Source organism: Pleurodeles waltl, chromosome 3_2, assembly GCF_031143425.1.
Source record: "Pleurodeles waltl isolate 20211129_DDA chromosome 3_2, aPleWal1.hap1.20221129, whole genome shotgun sequence".
In the NCBI taxonomy this organism is placed as follows: Eukaryota; Metazoa; Chordata; class Amphibia; order Caudata; family Salamandridae; genus Pleurodeles; species Pleurodeles waltl.
Window position 1 is genome coordinate 183330360 of NC_090441.1, and position 27411 is coordinate 183357770.

Consider the following 27411-nt stretch of genomic DNA (forward strand, 5'->3'; position numbering starts at 1 on the left):
CGGCGAACACATGTGGCCCCGCCAGCCTTTCCTCCAGTCAAGCAGAGGAATATGAAGCAGGTCACAGCAGTCCAGCAACCCATGCCCTCAAACTCAGTGGGTACAGTTACCCCCCCTCCTATGGTTGGTTCAGTCTCAGTTGGGGCCCCTGTTCCTGCAACTGCTTCACCCACTGAGAACATTCCTGCACCACACTGAGGGGGGTGACGGCTACACCAGGAACTACGTTAGGGGTAGAATCTAAGCTGGCCGACATACGGCGATCTCTAGCAGTCTTGGCAGCACCCCCTAAGGGGTAACCCGTCCAATCATCCCCCAAGTCTCAGGTGGTGGCACCAGCAGTGGGCACAGCCTCAGAGCAGGTGCAAGACGCACCTGCCCCCCCAGGAGCATCAAGGACCCAACAACCCAAGTTTTGCTGGCAGTGTCACAGATGTTAAACAATATTAATGCAACAACCGCCCTCCCTCCCCCTACGACTCCTTGGGCTAGCGATTCATTGCAGAATTCAGTTCAAGAACTGAAGCGCCAGGTCGAGGCACTGGGGAAGGCGCATAATGTTCCTTCTTTACAGGTGACGACCGCAAGCCCATGTGTCAACCCGACACCAGGCTCTCTGTCTCAGGCTACTCTGGTGGAAAAAGAGCAGGGTAAGGTTACTGAACAGAGCGTTAGTGCCGCGAAAGCACTTACATCTGCTGAGGGGACGGGATTGGACACATTGCTATTTAGGCCAGGGAAGTTAGCCGCACATGTGGCTCCTGACATTAAAGAAAAAATATGGAAAGGTGAATTTGTGGATATTTTCAGCCTGATCAGGGCTAAGAGAAGAGATGTAGAAACAAAAGACAAGGATTCAAAAGCTTCATCATCTAGTGATGAAAAGCCAAAGATTGAAGAAAGCATTACGAATTGGTTGTTTGGTTTTAATGTGTTTATGTCGGTCATGCTAGAGAGGAAACCCGAAACAGGTATTGCTATGATATGCTATGCAAACAAAATACTAAAAGCCCACCATATGTATGGAGGGAATGCTTGGCTGGAGTACGACAGGGATTTCAGGTGGGCAAAGGTGGAGGACCCAGCGATTGGTTGGGACCAGACCGAAGTAAATGTTTGTTTAGAATGTGTGAATAACAAGTTACCTAGTAAGCAGCCCTTTCGAGCTCAGTATATGAACGACAAAAAAGGCTCATGTTGGGCGTTCCACAGAAAAGTATGTTACCGCCCCCCAGGGATGTTCAAATTCAGGCACACCTGTTCATTTTGTGGGCATCCCTCCCACTTCAAATTTAAATGCCTTAAGAAGTCAAGGCATAAAGTTAAAGAAGGGAGTAAGCCCAGTGTCTAGTTCTTCCCTGCCTTCTCCCATAAATTTAGATGCACTATTTCCTTGGTTAAAGGTTTACCCAGTTAAAGCTTCAGCTGAACTGCTGATTAAAGGTTTTTCTCAGGGCTTCATAATTCCTGCCACCTGCGCCCCCCCTTTGGATCATTGCAAGAATCTTATGTCTGCTGTAAGGAATCCTGGCGTAGTTGCAAAAAAGATTGGTAAGGAATGCGCGCTAGGGAGATTGGCAGGTCCTTTCCCTTTCCCCTTCAAAATATTTCGTTTGTTCCCCCTTAGGGGTAGTACCCAAGAAAGATCCAGGTCAGTTCAGGTTGATTCATAACATTCGGCTCCTCGGGGTTCTTCAGTGAATGAGACTATTGACCCGGTTCTTTGTTCAGTTCGCTATGCTACCGTCGACCAGGCTCTGGAGAAGCTAAGGGTTTTGGGGCGCGGTACGCTGTTAGCAAAAACTGATATTGAAGCAGCTTTCCGGCTACTGGCATTCCACCCTGAGGATTACCACCTCCTGGGATTTCAATTTAATGGAGACTACTTCTATGATAAGTGTATGCCTATTGGCTGCAGTGTGTCCTGCAGTTATGTTGAACAGTTTAGCTCGGCTTTACAGTGGATCTTCACTAGACGCACCGGCCATTTAAATGTGATCCATTACTTGGATGATTTTTTAGTTTTGGGCCCCCCTCGGTCTGAAAAATGCCTCTGGGCTCTGCAGGCCCTAACAGCTATGTTCAAGGAATTCAGGGTCCCAATAGCACCAGACAAAACGGAAAGCCCCGCCACTTGCATTACCTTTTTGGGCATTGTGATTGACCCTGTGGCTGGGGAGTGTCGCCTTCTTCTAGATAAACTTCAGGCTTTTAAGGGGTCCATCAGAACTGTCCTGTCCCATAATAAAGTCACACTTCACCAACTGCAGGTCCTGGTGGGACAATTGAATTTCGCCCTGAGGATCATCCCTATTGCCCGCCATTTTTCCAGATCCATAGCTAGGGCCATGGCAGGTGGACCGAGAAACACCACCACACCAGGCTGTCTGCAGAAGTTAGGGAAGATTTGAAGGTCTGGGATGCATTCTTGCATGACTTTAATGGGGCTGTGATTTGGCCTCATCCCCTGGTAGATAGCCCCTCCTTTGGCCTATTCACCGACGCAGCAGGCAGCGTGGGGTTTGGTGCCATTCTTGGTTCCTCTTGGTGCAGGGCGGATTGGCCAACCAAATGGGTTAACTTAGGAATCACCAAAAATATTGCCTTTTTAGAACTGTTTCCCATCATTGTAGCGGTTTCTGTCTGGGATGGCATATTAAAGGACAAGTCTGTGGTATTTTGGTCCGACAACATGGCTGTTGTAGAGTCAATTAATAGACAGAAAGCTAGTTGTAGATGGGTACTTACACTACTTAGGCATTTGGTGTTACAGTGCTTGAAACTCAACATCACCTTTCGAGCAAAACATGTTCCGGGGGTGAATAACAATACGGCTGATGCCTTGTCTCGATCATTGATGCAGAATTTTCTGAGGTTCCACCCACAGGCGTCGGAGGAGATTACAGAGTTTCCAACATCACTGTGGAAGATTGGTGTCCCGCACTCTCAGCCCTAGTAGTGACATCGTTAGCTGCACGCACAAGGGTGGCATAAGAAAGAGCCTTCTTGCATTATAGACTGTTCTTGAAATCCTTGAATTCATTAGATTGGTTTTCTTCTGAAGCAATCTGTGCCTTTTTACAACATTCAAAGAGTAACGGTAAACCAGTGTCTTGTGCCAAAACTAACCTGTCAGCCATTCGTTTTTTCGCCAAACTCAGGAAGCAAGACTCTCAGCTAAACTCCTTTGTCATTAAGCAGGCGCTAGTGGGTTGGTCTAGAACAGACGGTCCCAGGTCAGACACCAGGTGGCCCATAACCCCCCACTTATTAGAAAAAATTACTGGGTGCAGTCACCACAGTTACATCTTCACCTTTTGAGGCTACCTTATTTACAGCGGCCTTTTCTGTGGCCTTTTATGGGGCTCTCCGCATTGGGGAACTGATAGTTGCCTCCAAGAGCGACCACGCGGGGGTCTCCAGTGGGCTGATGTTATAATCGATAAAAATTCTACAACTATACAGCTGCGTAGGTCCAAAACAGATCAGTTAGGTAAGGGTGCGCGTATTCGGCTTTGGGCAGCGCATGGGTCACTTATATGTCCAATGGGCAATCTAGCTGCTTACTTGACAGTATGCCCTCTAGACAAATCCACTGCGCTATTCATACATGCAAATGGGGACTGCCTATCGCGCTACCAATTCGCCGAGGTGTTGAAGGTTACACTACTGGCAGCAGGGGTCGAACCTCTGGGTTACTCCCCCCATTCATTTAGGATTGGTGCCACTACTTTGGCAGCAGGGGCAGGTTTGCCCATCTCGGAGGTAAAAACCATTGGAAGATGGGCGTCAAACTGTTACAAACATTACATTATGCCAAAATTGGCGTAATCAGTGGTTATCTTCATTATGTCTACAAATTTAATATCGTTTCTCACCCAATTTTGCTTTATGTTATGTTATTAATGTTATTGAGACTTATATAGCGCCAGCTACCCAGAGGCCTCATAGCGCTGATCAGTTTGAAAGTTTAGAACATAATGGAGGAATCTCAAACTTCCCTGGAGAGGGGGAACTTAGAAGAATTTAGAATAGCCAGGTTTTAATGGCCTTCCTAAATTCTGTCTCCTGATTCATCATGCGAATATTCGTGGGTAGGGAGTTCCAAAGTCTGGCTCCCTGGTACTTCAGGGATCTTCCTCCCCATGATGTTCTCTTTACTTTGGGTACCACTACCAGGGCTTTAGAGGCCGATCTCAAAACTCTTGTGGGTGTATATAGTGAAATTAATGATTTTAGATAATGAGGATCCTTTTTATATAGAGCTCTGTGGAAGATGCAGAGAGCCTTCGACTTTATCCTTTTTGCCACTGGAAGCCAGTGCAGTTCAATCAGAGCTTTTTTAGCTGATGTGGTCCTAGGCAGATTAAAGAGCAGACGTGCTGCAGCATTTTGTACCACCTGTAGTTTGTTAACCACATAACCTGGAGATCCCAAAAAGAGGCTGTTTCCATAATCTAATCTGGATAAAATCAGGGCTTGTACGGCCAATCTTTTGGCCAATGGCGGAAGCAGACCAATAATCTTCCTTAGTAGCTTAAGAATCCCAAAACAGGTGGCTGACGTTCTCTTGGCTTGATGTTCCATGGAGAATATAGGATCCAACCAAACTCCCAAGGCTTTAATTTGAGCTTTGGGGGGTGTAAGTAATCTAAATGTATTACTGGTCCTATATTTTTAGCAGGGTTGGCCAGTTTTCCTAAAAACATAATTTCTGTCTTTTCTTTGTTGAGTTGCAGCCTGCTTTCTGTCATTCAGGCAGCAATCGCTTGGAGACAGGCAGGCAAGGCCGAGTTGTCCGCCTCCTTATTGGGGGAGAAGGAAACCACCAGCTGTGTGTCGTCCGCATATGACACCAGGGATACCCCAAAGGGTTCCACGACTTCTGCTAGGGGGGACATGTAAATGTTGAACAGAGTGGGACTCAAAGAATAGCCCGGTGGAACTCCGCATAAAAGTTTCAACTGGGCTGAGAAAAAAGAACGATCCAGGACTTGAAAGGTTCTATTTTGTAAGAACGAGCTTAACCATTTAAGCGCCCTTCCTTTAATCCCACTATTTCCCATTCTTTGAATGAGTAGATCATGATTGACCATATCAAATGCCGTGCTCAAATCTAGCATTATTATTACAGTTGCCTGACCTTGGTCCATTCGTTTTCTCGCTTCTTCCGTAACCGCAATCATGGCAGATTCAGTGCTGTGGCCCAGTCTAAAGCCCATTTGAGTTATATGCAAAATCTTATGTTCTTCCAGAAAGGGCGATAGTTGTATATTTACGTGCTTATCAATAGGTTTTGCCATCATGGGAAGGAGCGAGATAGGCCTGTAGTTTTAAAAGACCGCTCCATTTAGATTAGGCTTCTTTAGAAGGGGTTTGACCACTGCATGTTTCCAGGAGTCCGGCACCATCCCACTTTGTAGCGAGCTGTTTAACAGCTCGGTTATTACTGGATTTAGTGCTACTCTTCCCTGCATAATAATATGGGGAGGTGCGGGATCAAGTGGAGAGCCTGATTTTAATTTACTGAGGAGCCCCAAAGCTCCTTCCTCAGAGATGGGAAAAAAACTCTGTAAAACATTGTCACCTTCCTTCTTCTCCATCGCATGCCCTGCGACTCCCCCTACTTACCCTGTGAAGTTTTCATAGATATCCTCAATCTTCTTTAAGAAGAAGGAGGCAAAATTGTTACTATGTTCTTCTAAAGCTTCCATTGCTTCCGGGCATGCAGGAATATACAATAGCTCCTTGAGCACACCAAAAATGTATTTAGGAGATCCTGCCACCTTTTCAATTTTATCTCCAAAAAAGGTCGCTTGGGCTAATCTGATCTCCTTCTGGTACAACCTAATTGAACCTCTGTACTCTTTGTCCTCCTCCTTTAGTGATTTCCTCCATTTCCTTTCAATCTTCCTACAGTTCCTCTTTAATGTCATTAAGTGGTTATTGAACCAGGGAGCCTTTCCTCCCTTCTTTTGCCCAGAGAGGGGTGTATAGGGCAGCCCTCTGTCCAGACTATCAGAGATCGACTCATTAAAAGAGGTAGGGTCTATCTGCCGGTCCCTCATAAAATATTTTTTATTTCTATTCAGTGAATTGACCCATTCTGTTGTCTTTAGTTTATTCCACTTCCTAATCTTACTGTTGGAGTGGTGGTGGTGTCCAAACCTATTAGTTATATTAGCCTTTAAGGTGATTAAAAAATGATCGGACCATGCTACAGGGGTAAGGGGTAGTGCGACCAACGATGAAAGATTACTAAACACCAGGTCTAAAGTATGCCCTTTCTCCTGTGTGGGGCCTCTGATCAATTGGTGTAATCCCAGAGCTTCCAGATCATTCACTAACCGCTTAGTTGCCATCAGTTCTAAATTATCAACTTGGATATAAAAATTTCTTAATAAAGTAAAATTGGGCCTATTGCAAATGAGACTTGCCATCCGCTCTGGTAATAGGTTCAGGAATTCATCATAGGTCCCCGGGGGGGCGGTAGAGTAGTACTCCTGTAAATGTAAACGTAGGATTGAAGGTAATGGAAAAAATCATTCCCTCACACCCTGCGAGGTCAAGGGGACTACAGTTAAAAAGAAAATCTTGTCTAAAAATAATTGCTATTCCCCCTCCTTTCCCTTTATCTCTATCGGTTCTTGCTATCACATACCCTTTGGGTACTGCAAGAGCTAAATCCGGCCCTGAACCCTCATGGAGCCACGTTTCTGTCAAAAAGAGGGCATCTGGTGCTCCCTCGCTCAGCAAGAGATTTACGTCTAGTTTGTGTGCTGGGAGAGAGCGGCAATTTATTAGCTGAATCCTCACATTATATTTGGAGGGTTCTGCCTGATCTGAGTCAGGACCCATAGGCTTTTCCAGAGTCCAATCACATCTAGGGCAGGACCATGACTCCCTCACATCGCTGGGACAAATGTAGCAGCCCTCTCCTACTCTTTTCCTAAGGTCCTTTAGTGCACCTGACGAATAGGTAAAGGTATCTGGACTTACCATACTTAATTGATGTAGGGGGGTGGCCCCTAGCCCCGTCCTAGCGCGGACGGACGCAGACGGGCTTGCCTTTGGCACGCAGACAGCGCGCCCGCTGCGCGCGTCCGCTGTGCGGACGCCGGGACCGGTTTTATTAAAGCTGGGAACCGGTCAACTAGACTGCCAACCCCCCAAGATGGCGGACCTCCGTGGGCCTCTACAGTGTGGTAAAAATGGCTGGCCCTTAAAAACCGAACTTCATTACAAATTCAATACAATTTTAAAAAGATGTTTAAAAACTTTGCAATAAAATGTGCTAATCGGCTGACCTTAAAAAAACCAATGGTCAGGCCAGGAAAATGCAGTCTTACCAAAAGTGCAGTGCTCCTTCTCCTAAATAAATCGTAGTGTCCTCTTGTTCACATCAACTTTTCCACCTATTTCAATTTTTCCCCACACCTGAGTTCCCTCTTCCTCCTACTCTCCACTACCAGTTTACATGAATTCAACCACTTTAAAAACCTTCAAAATCCGATCTCCAGCCCGGACGCCGGGACCGGTTTTATTAAAGTAGATGGCTCCTCGTGTGGTTTGGGTCTTGGGGCATTCATTCATTTGTCGGGCGGCATACTGGTTGCAACAGCTCCGTAAACCGAATCTGGTGGCAAGCTTAGACGTGGCCTTCTGGAGGGTGCGGGGTTGGCGGCAAAGGAATCAACAGCTGCAGCAACTTGTAGCTCTGGCCCGTGGATGTGCGGGGCACCAGTCCCCGGATCTCATCATCATTCATCATGGTGGCAACGACCTGGTGCACATGGGGCGGAAGGCACTCAGGGAGACCATATTTCTAGAAATTACAAAGCTAGCTAAATAATTCCCAAATGCAGCCATCGCCTGGTCTCACATGGTGCCACGCCGAAACTGGGGCCCAGGAATAAAGCCACGGACAATCAATGTGTCAGTGAGGAGACTCAATGCGGAGATGGCGAAGCTCTGCCCTGGTCAAGGCCGACTGTGGAACATCCCTCATAAACAGCTAAAAGGTCCTGAAATGTTTCACAGGCACTTGGTTCACTTGTCTGATGCCGGTACTTACCAATTTATGGCTGATATGTGGTTCTTCTCTCGGAGTTTGTTTTCTAGTGGGGAGGGCGAAGGACCTTTGGGGCCCTGGTTGCCCTCGTGGAGGGAGAAGAGGTACTAAAGTAACCTGAAGCAACAGAGAGGTCCCCAAGGGTGGGGCCCCGGTATAACAACAGAGATAGGATCCTGAAGTCCTGGACCAACCTGCGGATGTACACACCAGATTGGGGGTAGGGAGCCCAGATCACTGGGGTGGTCACGGGGCTAATGCCCTCAGCCGCCCCGTTACACCCCTTGGCTGATTGGTGTTTGGAGACTGGGCGGAACCCTGAGCATGTGGGCAAGGAACAGAGGAAGCAGGGGTACCGCCCTCCCTAGGGATACAGGTGACGTCCAGTCCCTGTGTGGTCCAAAGGAGGTTCAGGACAGGAAGGGATCCTGTCAAAAATTATTTATGGTTACAGATGTAAATAGTATGAATTTCATTGGATATTAATTTTGGATTTGCAATGAAAAGTTTATTAGAGTGATTTGCATAAAAATGATTAATGTGTTTGATTTTAATGAAAGTATATAAAATAAATACTTCTTCCAACGAAATGATTGTCGGTTGGTGTATGAACGGTGTTGGGGCAAGGGCCTGCTGGTGGCTTCTGAGTCCTACGAGGTATTAGGCCGCGACCCATGGCCCCTGCAGACCTGGGGGCCAAGGATTCACACTGGTGGAATTCTGCGAGACGTGCGGGTGCCAAGGATTCACACTGGTGGAGTTCTGAAAGATGTGCAGGGGCCAAGGATTCACACTGGTGGAGTTCTGCGAGACGTGCGGGTGCCAAGGATTCACACTGGTGGAATTCTGCGAGACGTGCGGGTGCCAAGGATTCACACTGGTGGAGTTCTGCGAGACGTGCGGGGCCAAGGATTCACACTGGTGGAGTTCTGCGAGACGTGCGGGTGCCAAGGATTCACACTGGTGGAGTTCTGTGAGACGTGCGGGGGCCAAGGATTCACACTGGTGGAGTTCTGCGAGACGTGCGGGTGCCAAGGATTCACACTGGTGGAATTCTGCAAGACGTGCGGGTGCCAAGGATTCACACTGGTCGAGTTCCGCGAGATGTGCGGGTTCTAGCTAAATGCCGTCCAGGCCCGGTTCTAGAGGTGGGCCGGGCCCTCCCAAGGCAGCCCTATGGCCCACCCAAGCCCTATTACAATTAGAAAAACAGCTTTTTTGACTCATTTCTCAATGAGTCACCAGAGGAGCCTGGAGCCTCAGTTTCTCCATTTAATTGTTCAGCTTTCATAAATAGCACCAATGCCCTGGGATACTTAAACAGCAAGGGAACATGTGGCCCCGCTATTCCCATATGCATGATACCAACCACCATCGCGATTGACATTACACCATGCTTAACCTTCAGGGCATATCTAAAAGAAATTGCCAATGTCACACGTTTTGATTTTCCTGTTGTGAAAAGACTTTAGCCAGGCTTCTCTGACATTGAGCAGAAGTGGTTGCTCTCTTGTGGCCGGACTGAAAACATGTGCTGCTGCTGTCCTGCCTACTGCCAATATCCCTGGTCTCCTAGAATTATCACAAGAAACTTAAGACACAGATAACACACTTTGGGGCCCCAGTGGCTGGGCATTTATTCACTCCCAAAGCATTCTCTTTTGGCTAATCAGTGGCTAGAGATGGATCATAGCACTGCTGTAACAGGTCCTAAACTGATGAGATAGTTTAGTTGGCTAACACGCTTGCTACTGAGATGCTCCTACAATCTGTGGCTTCACAAGTTTAAATCTTGATACTCAGCCTTTTATTTCCAACCCAAATGTGGGAAAGTAAGCACTGTAAATACTTTTATATCCATTCAACGATAAAATAAATCTGAGCTGTCAGGTGTCCCTGAACTCAATAAACGTAATTATTTGTGCTTCACATATAGTGATGTTTTGGAGCATTTTGAAAGGTAGAGTGCATACCTCACTTGGATCCCTAAATGTTGAGCTGTTGAGCAACAAGCAGCTCCGGATGTGGCAGTGTCCTTTCATTAGTGGTTTTGAAAAACACAGGGCCACAGTTTTCACAGCTGTGATGCTAAAGGGTTCAGAGCATGATCAAATACTCTAGAATCTGATGAAAAGGAATAGGTGAAGGGGAGCAGAGATGAGAGATGGGGTGATTAAAGGAAAGCTGGAACATAGAAGAGATGAGAGTAAGGGAAAGGTAGTATATAAGACAATAGAATGGTAAAATGGGTAAAATAAAAGGAAAAGAGTGAGAAGGGGGGAACAGAAAAAAATTTATCATGACAGAGAAGAGTGTTTAATTTGTACTGGTGTTTGCCAGTGCTCAGCATTGGCACTTATTTATGTAGCCCACCGTGTGGTGGCACTGTCAGTCTTTTTTTTAAATGAGCCGACTGTTTAACAATCCAATTTCTGTAATAATAACAACACTTTTGTGTACAGGCCATTATTATACCTTTAGGTCACCTGGTAAAGCCTAAGTTGTCACATTTGTAGGAGCGTGATGGTAAGTGGGTGACCTTAGTTTGGCAGGTTTGGAAGGGCCTGTATGTGGACCAAGCTGCAGTGGTCTCTTGAGGAATAGTTTGGGATGTGGCACTTACCTTTTGAAGAATTAAGCACCAATAGATTAGAGAAGAGAAGGCAATAAAGACGCTGTGAGAGGTGGTTGAAGGCAGATGAAAGAGATGTCTGATGAAATAGGGTGATGGAGCGAGCCAAGACAGAGTAGGAGAATGATAAGCAAAGGGCTTGGTGGGACCTTGGCAATGGGTTGGCATTTAGTGAGCCAGGGGCAATGAGCGGTGAGTGGAGGGAGAGCAGCAGGAAAAAGTGAAGGCATAGAGAGCAGCAGGGAAGAGTGAAGGCAGAGGATGATGCGCTGTTGAAGGATGAGTATAATGAGAAAGAAATGTGGTCAGAAAGAAGGGTGATGAGTACATGATCAGTGGTGGGGAAGGGACCAGAGAAGGAGGATTAAGCGACTGGAAGAGATTGATAGAACAAAAGGGACAAGCGGGAGAGTGATAAAGAAAGAGAGGATAGTGAGACTAGGAGAGACTAGAGGGAAGAGGAAGAAAGCATGAAAGAGGAAGCAACCTGCAGGTCACAATTTAGGAGAAACAGTTCAGTTTTGAGGTTACTCACTTTAACTGTAATTTTCCTCTAATATACATTCCGCTCGAGAACCTGACAACCAAATATTCTTTCAGAAAATAGCCACTCAATGAGAAGTCCCTTCTCAGTGGGTTGCTGAGGGTAGAAACAAGCACACATTTGATGTTTGGTTGGTTCTCCTCAGGTTGCTAACTTTGTCTGGTCTTCCAATTGTTATCACAATTCTTTGGAGTAAATGTGCCGCAGTAGCCACTATCCACAACTTCAAAGGTTGTTCTTCTCCTTACTATCTCTTTAAAATGCAAATGGCATCCAGATCTTTGTAGTGCGTGTGCATGCTCATGAGAAAGACTGATATAATACATGACTTGCTAGCGTTCAACTGTTGAGAGCTACCAGTAAAAAACACATCCAGGGAAGCAGGAGTGTAAGGGCTGATTACGCATACCTGCACACCAACACAAGTACTGTCACACACGCTTGTACAGTAGATCAAACTCGCTTCGTTCCAAGTTTTACCCCATATGCAGCAACAGTGAAGGTGATGCTGACAGAAGACAGTGAAGTGGAGGGAGAGGACTGTGAGGTGGAGAGATGAAAAGGTGAAGCAAAGCAAGGAGAAGCTGATGGGTAGGAGTTAGGGGGACAGAGAGGTGTGCGAGTCAGAGGGAGGATATTGAGGAAGAGAGGGGAGTAGGTGGGTTGGAAAGATAGAGGAGGATGGGGCAGAGATTCGGAGGAGGGGAGGCCAAGCGAAAAAGGTACGCTGGAGAGAGAATGGTGAGGTGGAGTCGGAAGGTTGAGGTGGTGAAATAGGAGGTTCACATGCAGTAAGAGGATGGAGAGGTGGAGTGAAGCGGGAGATAAGGTGGAAAGAGAAGGGTGAGGTGGAGCGAGCGAAGAAGGTAGGGTAAGGCATACAGAAAGGAGGGCATGGCAAGGAGAAAGGAGGATAAGGTGGGGAGAAAGGGTGAAGCAGAGAAAGAGGAGGGTGAGGTAGTGAGAGAAGAGGAAGTGATGGGAGGAAATAGAGCCAAAGAGGACAGAAGATCACAAAGACCCAGAAATACAGAATAATACTAGTTGGCACAACCAATACAGTAGGTACAGTATATTCCACATCGCCCTACAAAAATACCCTGCATGTCCTCATCTTCCTGGCCCACCCAGGCTTCTTCATGGCCCTCCCAGATTCTGAATCCTGGAAATGGGCCTGATGCCATCCAGAAGTATTTCGTACTGTGGCACTGGAGGGTGACTGACAGCCGTTCTACCCCTTACCCCCCTCTCACACTACTGTTATAAGGTCATCCCAAGAGCCATGGGAGACAGAGAGCAAGGAGTGTGCAGGGAAGAGTCAAGGAGACACAGAAGAGGACACGATCCTGGGGGTGTCCGCCATGGACATCACCACTGCGACCGCCATTGTGCTCTGTTTGCTGCACCTCGCACTTGGCAGGCCCTTGGAGGTAAGGAGAGGCTGTCCCAATATATCTGAGAGCCCACATCCATGAGAGACGCTGTAACACTTCATAAAGTTGAGAGTGGGACTGAAGCATCGTGCTTAGTCACCCAGTCACCCAACTATGCATCAAAACTATTTGACACATGGTGTGCTTGGGGCTGTGTGCTGAAAATGAGAAAGGGGTATGCAGAGGTAACTCAGGACTTTTTCCAGGGGACAGTGGATACAAGATACAAGTGCATTAACCAAGCAACATATTGTTACTTGTTCTGCACACAGCAGCTTACTCAAACCTAGCTCACAGTTACTTATAAGATGCAGTCACAGTCATTTAAGGCAGTGGTTCCCAACCTGTGGTCCAGGGACAGCTGGGGGTCCGCAAAGCCTTCTCAGGGGTTCCGTGACTGCTTAGAAAATTAAATGATATTAACAGATTAGGCCCACAACTTTCAGTAATGCCTCAGTAAGGGGTCCCCGGATTCCAATAATGATTCATTGGGGGTCCCCGGGTTCCAGTAATGATAAAGTGGGGATCCACAGGAGTCAAAAGGTTGGGAACTACTGATTTAAGGTAATGTGCAGCTTTCCATTATCCTCGAGAAACACTTATATAAAGTGCACAGAGGCAACTACTCACCGGAAAAGAACACATATGCTATGTTCACATGAGCAAGATATGCAGGAAGGCCTTGTACAGAAGGGAAACTTTGCCAGGGCATGAATGCAGTAAACATACATATTGCTTGGGATGTACCAGATGTGTTTTTAGCCATTGTGCACTTTAAGGGTTCATATGCAGGTTGTACATAGAACTGCATCTTCAATGTGAGCGCTGTGCACACGAGGAGGTTTGCAGTTTGTGCTAGAGCTGAGTTGTGCATGTGAGCCCTGTGCAAATAAGGAGGTGCGCAGGCTGTGCATAGAGCTGCATTGTGCATGTGGCACTGTGCACGTTAGGAGTCATGTGCAGGTTGTGCATAGAGCTGCATCATGCATGTGGGCACTGGGCACATGAGGAGGTGTGCAGGCAGTGTGTAGAGCTGCATCGTGCATGATGGCACTGTGCACGTTAGGAGTCATATGCAGGTTCTGCATAGAGCTGCATCATGGATGTGGGAGCTGTGCACGTGAGGTGTGCAGGTTGTGCCTGAAATGCGTCGTGCATGTGGGCACTGTGCACATAAGGAGGTGTGCAGGCAGTGCATAGAGCTGCATCGTTCATGTGGGCATTGTATACATCAGAAGGTGGGCAGGTTGTGCATAGAACTGCATCTTCAATGTGAGCACTGTGCATGTGAGGAGGTGTGCAGGTTGTGCTTCAACTCAGTAGTGCATGTGGGCACTGTGCACATAAGGAGGTGTGCAGGCTGTGAATAGACTTGCATTGTGCATGTGGGCACTTTGCACATTAGGAGTTGTGTGCAGGTTGTGTATAGAGCTGTGCTGTGCATGTGGGCACTGTACACATGATGAGGTGTGCAGGCTGCGCATAGAGCTACATCATTCATGTGGGCATTGTATACATGGGGAGGTGGGCAGATTGTGCATAGGACTGCATCTTCAATGTGAGCACTGTGGATGTGAGGAGGTGTGCAGGTTGTGCACAAAGCTGCGTTGTGCAAGTGAGCACTGGGTTCATGAGGAGGTATGAAGGTTGTGCATAGAGCTGCATCATGCACATTGGCACTGTGCACATGAGGAGGTGTGCAGGCGTGCATACAGCTACATCGTGCATGTGGACACAGCACATAAGGAGGTCTGCAGGTTGTGCATAAAGCTACGCCGTGCATGTGAGCACTGTGAACATAAGGAGGAGTATAGTTTGTGCATATTGGTGTGTCGTGAATGTGAGCACTGTGCACACAAGGAGCTGTGCAGGTTGTCCATACTGTTCTGTCATGCATGTGGGTATGTGCAGGTACGGAGGTGTGCAGGTTGTCCATAGTGCTGTGTCATGCATGTGAGCACTGTGCACACAAGGAGTTGTGCAGGTTCTCCATAGTGTTGTGCTGTGCATGTGAGCATTGTGCATCTGAGGAGGTGTGCAGGATGTGCGGACATCTGCATCATGCATGTGGACACTGCACATGAGGAGTTGTGCAGGTTGTGCATACAGCTGCATTATGCATGTGGACACTGCACATGAGGCGGTGTGCAAGTTGTGCATAGAGCTGCTTCATGCATGTGTTCAGCGCACATGAGGAGGTGTGAAGATTGTGCATAGACCTGCGTCGTGCATGTGGGCACTGTATATATGAGGAGGTGTGCAGGTTGCGGATAAAGCTATGTTGTGCATGTGAGCACTGCACATAAGGAGGTGTGCAGGTTGTGCATAGTGTTATGTTGCGCATCTGAGCACTGTGCACATAAGGAGGTGAGCAGGTTGTGTTTAGTGTTGTGTCGTGCATTTGGGCATTGTGCACATAAGGAGGTGTGCAGGTTGTCCATAGTGTTGTGTTGTGCATGTGAGCACTGTGCACCTAAGGATGTGTGAAGGTTGTGCATAGGGTTGTGTCGTGCATGTGGGCATGTGCGAAGAAGGAGGTGTGCAGGTTGTGCATAGTGTTGTCCACATACCAACTCGCCAGCTCCGCTCCGCCGACTTCGCCCTCACCACAGTCCCCCGCATCCAATGCACCACCTCCGGCGGCAGATCCTTCTCCTACCTCGCCGCCAAGACCTGGAACTCCCTCCCCACCAACCTACCAAGACCCAGGACCTACTAACCTTCAGAAAGCACCTAAAAACATGGCTCTTTGAGCAGTAACCAGCCCCAGCTCCCCCACAGCGCCTTGAGACCCTACCGGGTGAGTAGTGCGCTTAAGAAATTATTTGATTGATTGATTGTGCATATGTGCATAGTGTTGTGTTGTGCATGTGAGCACTGTGCACATAAGAAGGTGTGCAGGTTGTCCATTGTGATGTGTCGTGCATGTGAGCACTGTGCACACAAGGAGCTGTGCAGGTTGTCCATAGTGTAGTGTCATGCATGTGGACATGTGTAGGTAAGGAGGAGTGCAGGTTGTCCATAGTGTTGTGTTGTGCATGTGAGCACTGTGCACATAATGAGGTGTGCAGGTTGTCCATAAAGTTGTGTGGTGCATGTGAGCACTGTGCACATGAGGAGGTATGCGGGTACGGAGATGTGCAGGTTGTCTATGGTGTTGAGTCATGCATGCGAGTATTGTGCACATAAGGAGGTGTGCAGGTTGTCCATAATGTTGTGTCATGCATGTGGACATGTGCAGGTAACAAGGTGTGCATGTTGTCCGTAGTGTTGTGTCATGTATGTGAGCACTGTGCACATAAGTAGATGTGCAGGTTTTCTATAGTGTTGTGTCATGCATGTGAGCACTGTGCACACAAGGAACTGTGCAGGTTGCCCATGGTGTTGGGTTGTGCATGTGAGAACTGTGCACACAAGGAGCTCTGCAGTTTGTCCATTGTGTTGTCTCGTGCATAGGGACATGTGCAGTTAAGACGGTGTGCAGATTGTCCATAGGGCTGTGTCATGCATGTGGACACTGTGCTCGTAAGGAGATGTGCAGGTTGTCCATAGTGTTGTGTAGTGCAGGTATGGAGGTGCACAGGTTGTGCATAGTGTTATGTTGTGCAGGTAAAGAGGTGTGCAGGTTGTCCATAGTGTTGTGTCGTACATGTGAGCACTGTGCACCTATGGAGCTGTGCGGGTTGTCCATAGTGTTATGTCATGCACTTGGACATGTGCAGGTAAGGAGGTGTGCAGATTGTCCGTAGTGTTGTGTCATGCGAGCACTGTGCACATAAGGTGGTGTGCAGGTTGTCCACAGTGTTGTATTGTGCACATGGACATGTGCAGGTAAGGAGCTGTGGTGGTTGTGCAAACTGTTGTGTCCTGTACGTGGACACTGTGCACATAAGGAGATGTGCAGGTTGTGCATAGCATTGTGTCATGCATGTGGACATGTTCAGGTAAGGAGGTGTGAAGGTTCTCCATAGTGTTGTGTCGTGCATGTGAGCACTGTGCACATCAGGAAGCGTGCAGGGTGTCCATAGTGCTGTGTCGTGCATGTGGACACTGTGCACATAAGGAGGTGTGCAGGTTGTCCATAGTGTTGTGTCGTACATGTGGACATGTTCAGGTATGGAGGTGTGAAGGTTGTCCATAGTGTTGTGTTGTGCATGTGGACACTGTGCACATATTGAGGTGTGCAGGTTGTCCATAGTGTTTTGCCATGCATCTGGACACTGTGCACATAAGGAGGTGTGCAGGGTGTCCATAGTGTTGTATTGTGCATGAGGACAGGTGCAGGTAAGGAGGTGTGCAGGTTGTACATACTGTTGTATCGTGCATGTGGACACTATGCAAGTAAGGAGGTGTGCAGGTTGTCCTTAGTGCTGTGTTGTGCAAGTGGACATGTTCAGGTACGGAGGTGTGCAGGTTGTCCATAGTGTTGTGTCCTGTACATGGACACTGTGCACATAAGGAGATGTGCAGGTTGTGCATAGCATTGTGTCATGCATGTGGACATGTTCAGGTAAGGAGGTGTGAAGGTTGTCCATAGTGTTGTGTCGTGCATGTGAGCACTGTGCACATTAGGAAGTGTGCAGGGTGTCCATAGTGCTGTGTCCTGCATGAGGACACTGTGCACATAAGGAGGTGTGCAGGTTGTCCATAGTGTTGTGTCGTACATGTGGACATGTTCAGGTATGGAAGTGTGAAGGTTGTCCATAGTGTTGTGTCGTGCATGTGGACACTGTGCACATATTGAGGTGTGCAGGTTGTCCATAGTGTTTTGTCATGCATCTGGACACTGTGCACATAAGGAGGTGTGCAGGGTGTCCATAGTGTTGTATTGTGCATGTGGACAGGTGCAGGTAAGGAGGTGTGCAGGTTGTGCATACTGTTGTGTCGTGCATGTGGACACTATGCAAGTAAGGAGGTGTGCAGGTTGTCCTTAGTGCTGTGTTGTGCAAGTGGACATGTTCAGGTACGGAGGTGTGCAGGTTGTCCATAGTGTTGTGTCATGCATGTGGACACTGTGCACATAAGGAGTTTTGCAGGTTGTCAACAGAGTTGTGTCGTGTATGTGAGCACTATGCACATAAAGAAGTGTTCTGTTTGTACACAGTGTTGTGTTGTGCATCTGGGCACTCTGTACATAAGGGGGTGTGCAGGTTGTGCATAGTGTTGTGTCGTGCATGTGGACACTGTGCACATAAGGAGGTGTGAAGGTTGTCCATAGTGTTATGTCGTGCATGTGAGCACTGTGCACATAAGGAGGTGTGCAGGTTGTCCATAGTGTTGTGCATGTGGACATGTGCACTAAAGAGGTGTGCAGGTTGTCCATAGTGTTGTGTTGTACATGTGAGTACTGTGCACATAAGGAGCTGTGCAGGTTGTCCATTGTGTTATGTCGTGCACGTGGACATGTGCAGGTAAGGAGGTGTGCAGGTTGTCCATAGTGATGTGTTGTGCATGTGAGCACTGTGCACATAAGGGGGTGTGCAGGTTGTCCATAGTGTTGTGTTGTGCACGTCGACATGTGCAGGTAAGGAGGTGTGGAGGTTGTGCATGCTGTTGTTTCGTGCATGTGGACACTGTGCACATAAGGATGTGTGCAGGTTGTGCATAGTGTTGTGTCGTGCATGTGGACATGTTCAGGTACGGAGGTGTGCAGGTTGTCCATAGTGAGCATTTGAGCACTGTGCATATAAGCAGGTGTGCAGGTTGTTCATAGTGTTGTGTTGTGCATGTGAGCACTGTGCACATAAGGAGGTGTGCAGGTTGTTCATAGTGTTGTGTTGTGCATGTGAGCACTGTGCACATAAGGAGGTGTGCAGGTTGCCCATAGTGTTGTGTCGTGCATGTGAGCACTGTGCACATAAGGCGGTGTGCAGGTAAGGAGGTGTGTAGGTTGCCCATAGTGTTGTGTCGTGCATGTGAACACTGTGCACATAAGAAGGTGCGCAGGTTCTCCATAGTGTTGTGTCGTGCATGTGGACATGTGCACATAAGGAGGTGTGCAGGTTGTCCATTGTGTTGTGTCACGCATGTGAGCATTGTGCACATAAGGAGGTGTGCAGGTTGTCCATAGTGTTGTGTCGTGCATGTGTACACTGTGCACATAAGAAGGTGTGCAGGTTGTCAATAGTGTTGTGTCGTACATGTGAGCACTGTGCACAAAAGGAGCTGTGCAAGTGGTCCATAGTGTTGTGTCGTGCATGTGGACATGTGCACATAAGGAGGTGTGCAGGTTGTTAATAGTGTTGTGTCGTGCATGTGGACATGTTCAGGTACGAAGGTGCGCAGGTTGTCCATAGTGTTGTGTCGTGCATGTGGACATGTGCTCATAAGGAGGTGTGCAGGTTGTCCATAGTGTTGTATCCTGCATGTGGACACTGTGCACATAAGGAGGTGTGCACGTTGTCCATAGTGCTGTGTCATGCATGTGGACACTGTGCACATAAGGAGGTGTGCAGGTTGTGCATAGTGCTGTATCATGCATGTGGACACTGTGCACATAAGGAGGTGTGCAGGTTGTGCATAGTGTTGTGTCATGCATGTGGACATGTGCAGGTAAGGAGGTGTGCAGGTTGTTCATAGTGTTGTGTCGTGCATGTGTGCATGGTGTTCTGTCGTACACGTGGACATTGTGCACATAAGGAGGTGTGCAGGTTGTGCATATAGACACTATGCACACCACAATGGTTTACAACGTGTGTACACAGATTTTGTTTTGAGAACTTTCCAGTCGTTATGTATGTAGGTGCTGCGTTAAATGGCACCATGCGCAGGGGAAACCTATGAACAGCTCTTGGTGCACAGCTTAAATAATCTACAACCTGTGCATAATATTATTGTAAAACTCAAAAGTGAATAGTTCATTGACAGTATTGTTGAATGACTCCTCCGGAGAGCAGTGTATGCAAAGAACATTTGTCAAGTCCCATCTGTGTTGAATATTTACAGATGTGATTCAGCAGACAGTCGAGGATGGAAACTGCTGTGATTGATTTATTAAAGGCGGCAATGATTCTGTATAAAATTATTTTAAAGTTAGTGTTCGTTCAAGTCGCTCAATGCTATAGTGCCCAACATTCGCTGCTGAGGTATCTCAGTGAGCCAAGTGCTGTTTCCTCCGGTCGTACATCAAGGGTGATAGTGTGTGTAGTGTCTGGCCAATGCCAGGAGTCAGTCATCTCACTCCTCCATCAAGGGTGATAGTGTGTGTAGTGTCTGGTCAAAGTCAGGAGTCAGTAATATCACTCCTCCATCAAGGGTGATAGTGTGTGTAGTGCCTGGTGCATGACAGGAGTCAGTCATCTCACTCCTCCATCAAGGGTGATAGAGTGTGTAGTGTCTGGCCAATGCCAGGAGTCAGTCATCTCAATCCTCCATCAAGGGTGATAGTGTGTGTAGAGTCTAGTGCATGACAGGAGTCAGTCATCTCACTCCTCCATCAAGGGTGATAGTGTGTGTAGTGTCTGGTCAAAGGCAGGAGTCGGTAATCTCACTCCTCCATCACAGGCGATAGTGTGTATAGTGTCTGGTGCATGGCAGGAGTCAGTAATCTCACTCCTCCATCAAGGGTGATAGTGTGTATAGTATCTGGTGCATGACAGGAGTCAGTAATCCCACTCCTCCATCAAGGGTGATAGTGTGTGTAGTGCCTGGTGCATGACAGGAGTCAGTAATCTCACTCCTCCATCACAGGCAATAGTGTGTATAGTATCTGGTGCATGACAGGAGTCAGTAATCTCACTCCTCCATCAAGGGTGATAGTGTGTGTAGTGTCTGGTGCATGAGAGGAGTCAGTAATCTCAATCCTCCATCAAGGGTAATAGTGTGTGTAGTGTCTGGTGCATGAGAGGAGTCAGTAATCTCACTCCTCCATCAAGGATGATAGTGTGTGTGTAGTGTCTGCTCAATGTCCGGACACCAGGCTCCAAGGGGTGTAAAAGCTCCTTCACTTTCAGAGAAAGAGCTGCAGAGCGCCTGCGTGGTTCCCATCCTTTCCTTATCTGCCTCTCACTTGCTCTCTCCTTCCTTCGTCCCCCTTTTACTTTGTCTTGTTTTTTACATTCCTCTCTGGGCCTCGGTGCCCAGTGGTCAGCTAGAGCCCATGGTCAGCCAGAGCACTGACTGACCTTTGGGGACCTCATTCGTCAGCTTAAGCAGAGATGGAGCATTGACCTATGAGGGTCTCAGTGCCCACTGGTCAGTAGAGCACTGACCTGTGTGGGCCTCAGTGACCAGTGGTCAGCTAGAGCACTGTCCTTTGAGGTCCTCAGTGCCCAGTGGTGAGCTAGAGCACTGACCTATGAGGGCTCGGTGCCCTGTTGTCAGTTAGGGCTTTTACTGATGTGGGCCTCTTTGCGCTATCAGCGAATCCGCTGACCTATGAGAGCCTTAGTGCCTCGTGGTTAGCTAGAGGAATGCCCTTTGTTGGCCTCAGTGCTCAGTGGTCAGTTAGAACTGCAATGTACGTGGGCCTCAGTGCCTCGTGGTCAGGTAGAACATTGACCTATGTGGGCCTCAGTGTCATGATGTCAGTTAGAGCACTGACGGATGATGGCCTCCTTCATCAGCTGGAGCACTGACCTATGAGGGCCTCAGTGTCCTGATGTCAATTAGAGCACTTAGTTCTGAGGGCCTCATTGATCAGCTGGAGCACTGACCTATGAGGGCCTCATTGATCAGCAGGAGCACTGATCTATGAGGGCCTCATTGATCAGCATGAGCACTGACCTATGAGGGCCTCAATGCTCTGGCTACCCTGTCGGGTGATTAGCCGCGCTTTACAAATTCTGATTGATCGTGGTCAGCCAATGCACTGGTCTATGAGGGCTTTAGCGCAACGTGGTTAGCTAGAGCTCGTACCTATAAGGGCCTCGGTACCCAGTGGTCAGTTAGAGAAGTGATTTTAGTGGGCGTTGGTGCCCAGTAGTCAGTTAGAGTACTGACCTATGTGAGCCTCAGTGCCCTGTGGTCAGCTGGAGCACTAACCTATGTGGGCCTCAAAGCCCAGCGGTCAGCTAGTGCAATGACGTATGAGGGCCTCAGAGCCCAGTAGTGAGCTAGAGCACTGACCTATGAGGGCCTCAGTGCCTCATGGTCAGCTTGAGTACTGACCTTTGTGGGCCTCAGAGCCCAGTGGTCAGCAAGAGCACTGACCTATGTGGACCTCAGTGCCTCAAGGTCATCTAGAGCACTGACCTATGTGTGCCTCAGAGCCCAGAGGCCAGGTAGAGAACTGACCTATGAGGGCCTCAGTGCGCTGTGGTCAGCCAGAACACTGGTGTACGTGGGCCTCAGTGCCCTGTGTTCAGCTAGAGCGGACCTCAGTGTAACTCTGTTCCAATCCTTTGTTGTGTTGGGTGTAGGAAGCTGGCCTGGCTTGTAGTGGGTACCAGAGGTACTTACACCTTGTGCCAGGTCCAGTTATCCCTTATTAGTGTAGAAGAGGTGTTTCTAGCAGCTTAGGCTGATAGAAGGTAGCTATGGAAAAGCAGCCTAGGCTGAACTAGGAGACATGTAAAGCTCCTACTATACCACTGGTGTCATATGCACAATATCATAAGAAAACACAATATACAGAAGTACTAATGACAATATGCCAAAAGTATCTCAGTGAGTACCCTCAGTATCAGGATAAGTTATATACACAAGATATATGTACACAAACCAAACTAAGGTAAGTAATAGCAAGAAAAGTAATGCAAACAGTGTAGAATTACAATAGATTGCAATAGGAGCACATAGGTATAGGGGCAACACAAACCATATACTCCAAAAGTGGAATGCGGACCACGAATGGACCCCAAACCTAGGTGAGCTTGTAGAGGGTCGCTGGGGCTGTAAGAAAACGGTGAGGGTTAGAAAAATAGCCTACCCCAAAGACCCTGAAAAGTAGGTGTAAAGTGCACCTACTACCCTGAGAGAGCACAGAAGTCGTGATAGGGGGATCTGCAGGAAGAACAAACACCAGCAATGCAACAACAGTGGATTTCCGGACCTGAGTACCTGTAAGACAAGGGGACCAAGTCCAATAGTCGCGACAGTGTCGAGAGTGGGCACGAGCCCAGGAAATGCCAGCTGAGGGTGCAAGGAAGCTGCCACCGGATGGAAGATGCTTGGAGTTCTGCAAGAAAGAAGAGAGCTAGGGACTTCTCCTTTGGAAGAAGGATGTCCCACGTCGTGATGACGCTTGCAGAGGTGTTCCCACGCAGAACGACCGCAAACAAGCCTTGCTAGCTGCAATGGTCGCTATGGAGGTTTTTGGGTACTGCTGTGGCCCAGGAGGGACCAGGATGTCGCCACTTGGAGGAGGAGACAGAAGGGGCGCCAAGAAACTCATGGAGCCATCACAGAAGCAGGCAGCACCCGCAAAAGTACTTGAACAGGCACTTGGAAGGAAAGTGAACCGGAGTCCACGCGAAGTCACAAAAGGGAGTCCCACGACGCCGGAGGACAACTCAGAAGGTTGTGCACTGCAGGAAGGAGTGTCGGGGATCCAGGCTTGGCTGTGCATGAAGGAAATCCTGGAAGAGTGCACAGGAGCCGGAGCAGCTGCAAATCACGCGGTACCCAGCAATGCAGTCTAGCGTGGGGAGGCAAGGACTTACCTCCACCAAACGTGGACTGAAGAGTCACTGGACTGTGGGAGTCACTTGGACAGAGTTGCTGAGTTCCAGGGACCTTGCTCGTCGGGCTGAGAGGGGACCCAGAGGACCAGTGATGCAGTCTTTTGGTGCCTGCGTTAGCAGGGGGCAGATTCCGTCGACCCACGGGAAATTTCTTCAGAGCTCCTGATGCAGGGAGGAGGAAGGCTACCCCCAGAGCCTGCACCACCTGAAAACAGTTGAGAAAGCTGGCAGGATGAGGCGATACAAGGTTGCTAGTAGTCGTCTTGCTACTTTATTGCGGTTTTGCAGGCGTCCTGAGCAGTCAGCGGTCGATCCTTTGGCAGAAGGTGAAGAGGGAGATGCAGAGGAACTCTGGTGAGCTCTTGCATTCGTTATCTGGTGAGATCCCCAAAGCAGAGATCCTAAATAGCCAGAAAAGGAGGTTTGGCTACCTAGGAAGGAGGATTGGCTACCAAGAGAGGAAAGAGCCTATCAGAAGGAGCCTCTGATGTCACCTGCTGGCACTGGCCACTCAGAGCAGTCCAGTGTGCCACAAACACCTCTGTTTCCAAGATGGCAGAGGTCTCGGACACACTGGAGGAGCTCTGGGACCCCTGGGAGGTGCAGGTCAGGGGAGTGGTCACTCCCCTTTCCTTTGTCCAGTTTCACGCCAGAGCAGGTCTGAGGGATCCCTAAACCAGTGTAGACTGGATTATGAAGAGATGGGCACCATCTGTGCCCATCAAAGCATTTCCACAGGCGGAGGGAGGCTACTCCTCCCCAGCCCTCACACCTATTTCCAAAGTGAGAGGGTGTTACACCCTCTCTCAGAGGAAGTCCTTTGTTCTGCCTTCCTGGGCCAGGGCTGCCTGGACCCCAGGAGGGCAGAAACCTGTCTTAGGGGTTGGCAGCAGCAGCAGCTGCAGTGGAGACCCCGGAAAGGCAGTTTGGCAGTACCCGGGTTCTGTGCTAGAGACCCGGGGATCATGGAATTGTCCCCCCAATACCAGAATGGTATTTGGGTGACAATTCCATGATCTTAGACATGTTACATGGCCGTGTTCGGAGTTCCCGTTGTGACGCTATACATAGGTAGTGACCTATGTATAGTGCACGCGTGTAATGGTGTCCCCGCACTCACAAAGTCTGGGGAATTTGCCCTGAACGATGTGGGGTTACCTTGGCTAGTGCCAGGGTGCCCACACGCTAAGTAACTTTGCACCCAACCGTTACCAGGTGAAGGTTAGACATATAGGTGACTTATAAGTTACTTAAGTGCAGTGGTAAATGGCTGTGAAATAACGTGGACGTTACTTCAGGCAGGCTGCACTGGCAGGCCTTTGTAAGAATTGTCAGAGCTCCCAATGGGTGGCAAAAGAAATGCTGCAGCCCATAGGGATCTCCTGGAACCCCAATACCCTGGGTACCTCAGTACCATATACTAGGGAATTATATGGGTGTACAAGTATGCCAATGTGAATTGGTAAATTTAGTCAATAGCCTGTTAGTGACAAATTTGGAAAGCAGAGAGAGCATAACCACTGAGGTTCTGGTTAGCAGAGCCTCAGTGAGACACTTAGGCATCTCACAGGGAACACATATAGGCCACAAACTTATGAGCACTGGGGTTCTGGTTAGCAGGGTCCCAGTGACACATAACAAACATACTGGCAACATAGGGTCTTCACTATGAGCACTGGGCCCTGGCTAGCAGGATCCCAGTGAGACAGTAAATACACCCTGACATATACTCACAAACAGGCCAAAAGTGGGGGTAACAAGGCTAGAAAGAGGCTACTTTCTCACATTGGGCCAGTATGGCACAAAGTCCTACTGGGCTGGCATTGACTGTGAGTTCCTGTGCATAGCGGGGAGTCGAGGTAAGCTTTGTTAGTGGCACAACTTACTTCCATCTAGATGGTTCCAATTCATGTGTATACTCAAATGCGTGGCATTGCTTTTTGAATTTTCCTGACAGGTTGCTAACAGTGGCTTAGTTCATGAAGAATCTACAGCTTCCTAGTGACATGCACAACTTGTGCACCATGGTGCAGAGGTGTGCGTGTGATGTCAAGTATAGGTTTTTGTACTGGAATCATGACCTTCCAGCCCAAGATCATATGCCTAGACAAACTATAAAATTCCATACATTGAATGTGTGCTGTGCAGTGCAGCACACGTACACTGTGTGGAATGTTTGGAGAAATGAAAATATTTCTCCTTTTTAGTGCCTGCTTCAAGGAGACAATAGTTTCTGAGACAAAGCCTGATCTGGATGTCCTTGTAGATTTGGCTTTGTGTGAAAAACTATGGATGTTCATGCACATCTACTCAAGTAACACCCAACTAAGGCCAGCTGATGTAAAGCGGCTCAAAACAGTGCAAAATGCTATATGTGCTGAGAAATGGGCACCGTTTCAGTATGTGCTGAACTTGGCCCTTTCTGCAGGGTCATCCAAAAACTTTTTGCCTTCACCCTCATGTTTTCTGAGCCTATTTGTGTTGGCTTTTAGGACTCTGCACGCTTTACCCATGCTAAACAGTGCTAAAGTGATTGGGCTCTCTCCTTAAAACATGGTAATATTGGCTTACACCAAATTGGCATATTTAATTTACTTGGAAGTCCTGAATAAAGTGGTACTACATGTGCCTAGGACTTGCCCATTATATGTTACTAGTGGGCCTGCAGCACTTGTTGTGCCACCCACTTAAGTAGCCATACAAACCTGTCGCAAGCCTGCCATTGCAGCCTGTGTCTGTAATTTTAAACTGTCTTTCTGATCTGCCAAAATAAACCTTTTGCCAGGCCCAAACCATCCTTTGCAATACAAACATGTCTCACTACTGCAAGGCTGTCCCAACGGATAACATTGGAATTACCTTATTACATTTAATAAGCTGTAACCTCCAAATGGAAACTAGTAACTAATTAATGTTTGGTGTATTTGGAATTGTAATGAAAAATCCTCTCTAGTGGCACAGTCAGGTTTTGAACTACAGTTTTGAAAATGCCACTTTTAGAAGTTTGACATTTTCCTGCTTTAACATTTTAACACCTCCAGCTTGTCTCTGGGTCACATAACTGGGTGTAGCTGACAGATGAGCTTTGTGTATTCTTCCAAGACAGCCACACAAAATAGAGAGTTTAGATGTGCCTGGATGAGCCATCACTGACTGGATAGGATGACAGAGCTGGGCACAGCCCTGTTTACACTTTAATAGGCTGTGTCCTGCCTCCACACAAAGGGCTGCATAACCCCTGTAGTTAGTCTGGAGCCAGGACAGGGAGGCAGGAAACCTGGACACTTCAAAGGGAATCCTTTAGAAGCTTCTTTCACTTCAAATGAGGCACCTGGAATAAATATAAGGCCTCAGACACAATTCTTCAGTACACTTCTGGACCTGTAGAAACTCGGCCAGGAAGAAGGACTGCTGTGCTGCTGAAAGGACTGCTCCCTTGATAGGTTATTGCCTTGCTGGACTGTTGCTTTGCTGGATTGCTGCCCTGCTGCCCTCCTGCCTTAGTTAGATGGATTGGATCTGCACCTGAATCCAAGACTCTCATAGTGACGCCAAGGGCTAGTCTGCTGGCCTCCTGTTCAGAACTGCAGAAATAGAACAGGCTCCCAACCACTCGAACTAGCACCCAGACCCAGCTGGAGTAAGCTTCTTACCCCCAAGTGGTGCCCCTCAGGCACTGGACCCTTGGTGTGGTCTCAGTGGTGCTCAATTTAAGTTTTTGGGCTTTTTGAAACTGCCAGTGGGTCAGTTGGCACCAAAACCTTGTCACACAACCCACCAATGCGAAGTTCCATCAACCTGACCCTTTGCCCTACAGCATCCACCGCTTGCGGGGATCATCACTGTGAAGCTCTGGCCTGACCGTTTGCGACAGCAACAGAATCTTTGTGCTACAGTGGCAACCGTCTGTGACATCAGGCCTGCTCCTCACTGCTCCTCCACCGCAAACAGGACACTTTGCACTGGACTGAGAAGGTAACTTTTCAGTGGGACAAACCTAGTACCTGTATTTGACCCGTGCTCCATCGTGGTTGGCCTGAACTTGCGACTTACTCCTTGTCTCGCATGACCAAATAGCCGCAAGTGGCACTTTGGACTTTTTGGCACTA

At 48.2% G+C, this 27411-nt stretch overlaps 1 protein-coding gene across 1 annotated transcript in view; it reads left to right on the forward strand.

The window, feature by feature from the left end:
- Positions 1-433: 433 nt before the first annotated feature.
- The window catches only part of LOC138286360 (embryonic protein UVS.2-like), a 159326-nt gene continuing 132348 nt past the window's right edge, over positions 434-27411 (forward strand). The window contains exons 1-2 of the mRNA XM_069226519.1: positions 434-971; positions 1732-1899. Of these exons, the coding sequence (XP_069082620.1) occupies positions 434-971; positions 1732-1899 (706 nt within the window). The remainder of the gene's footprint in view (positions 972-1731; positions 1900-27411) is intronic.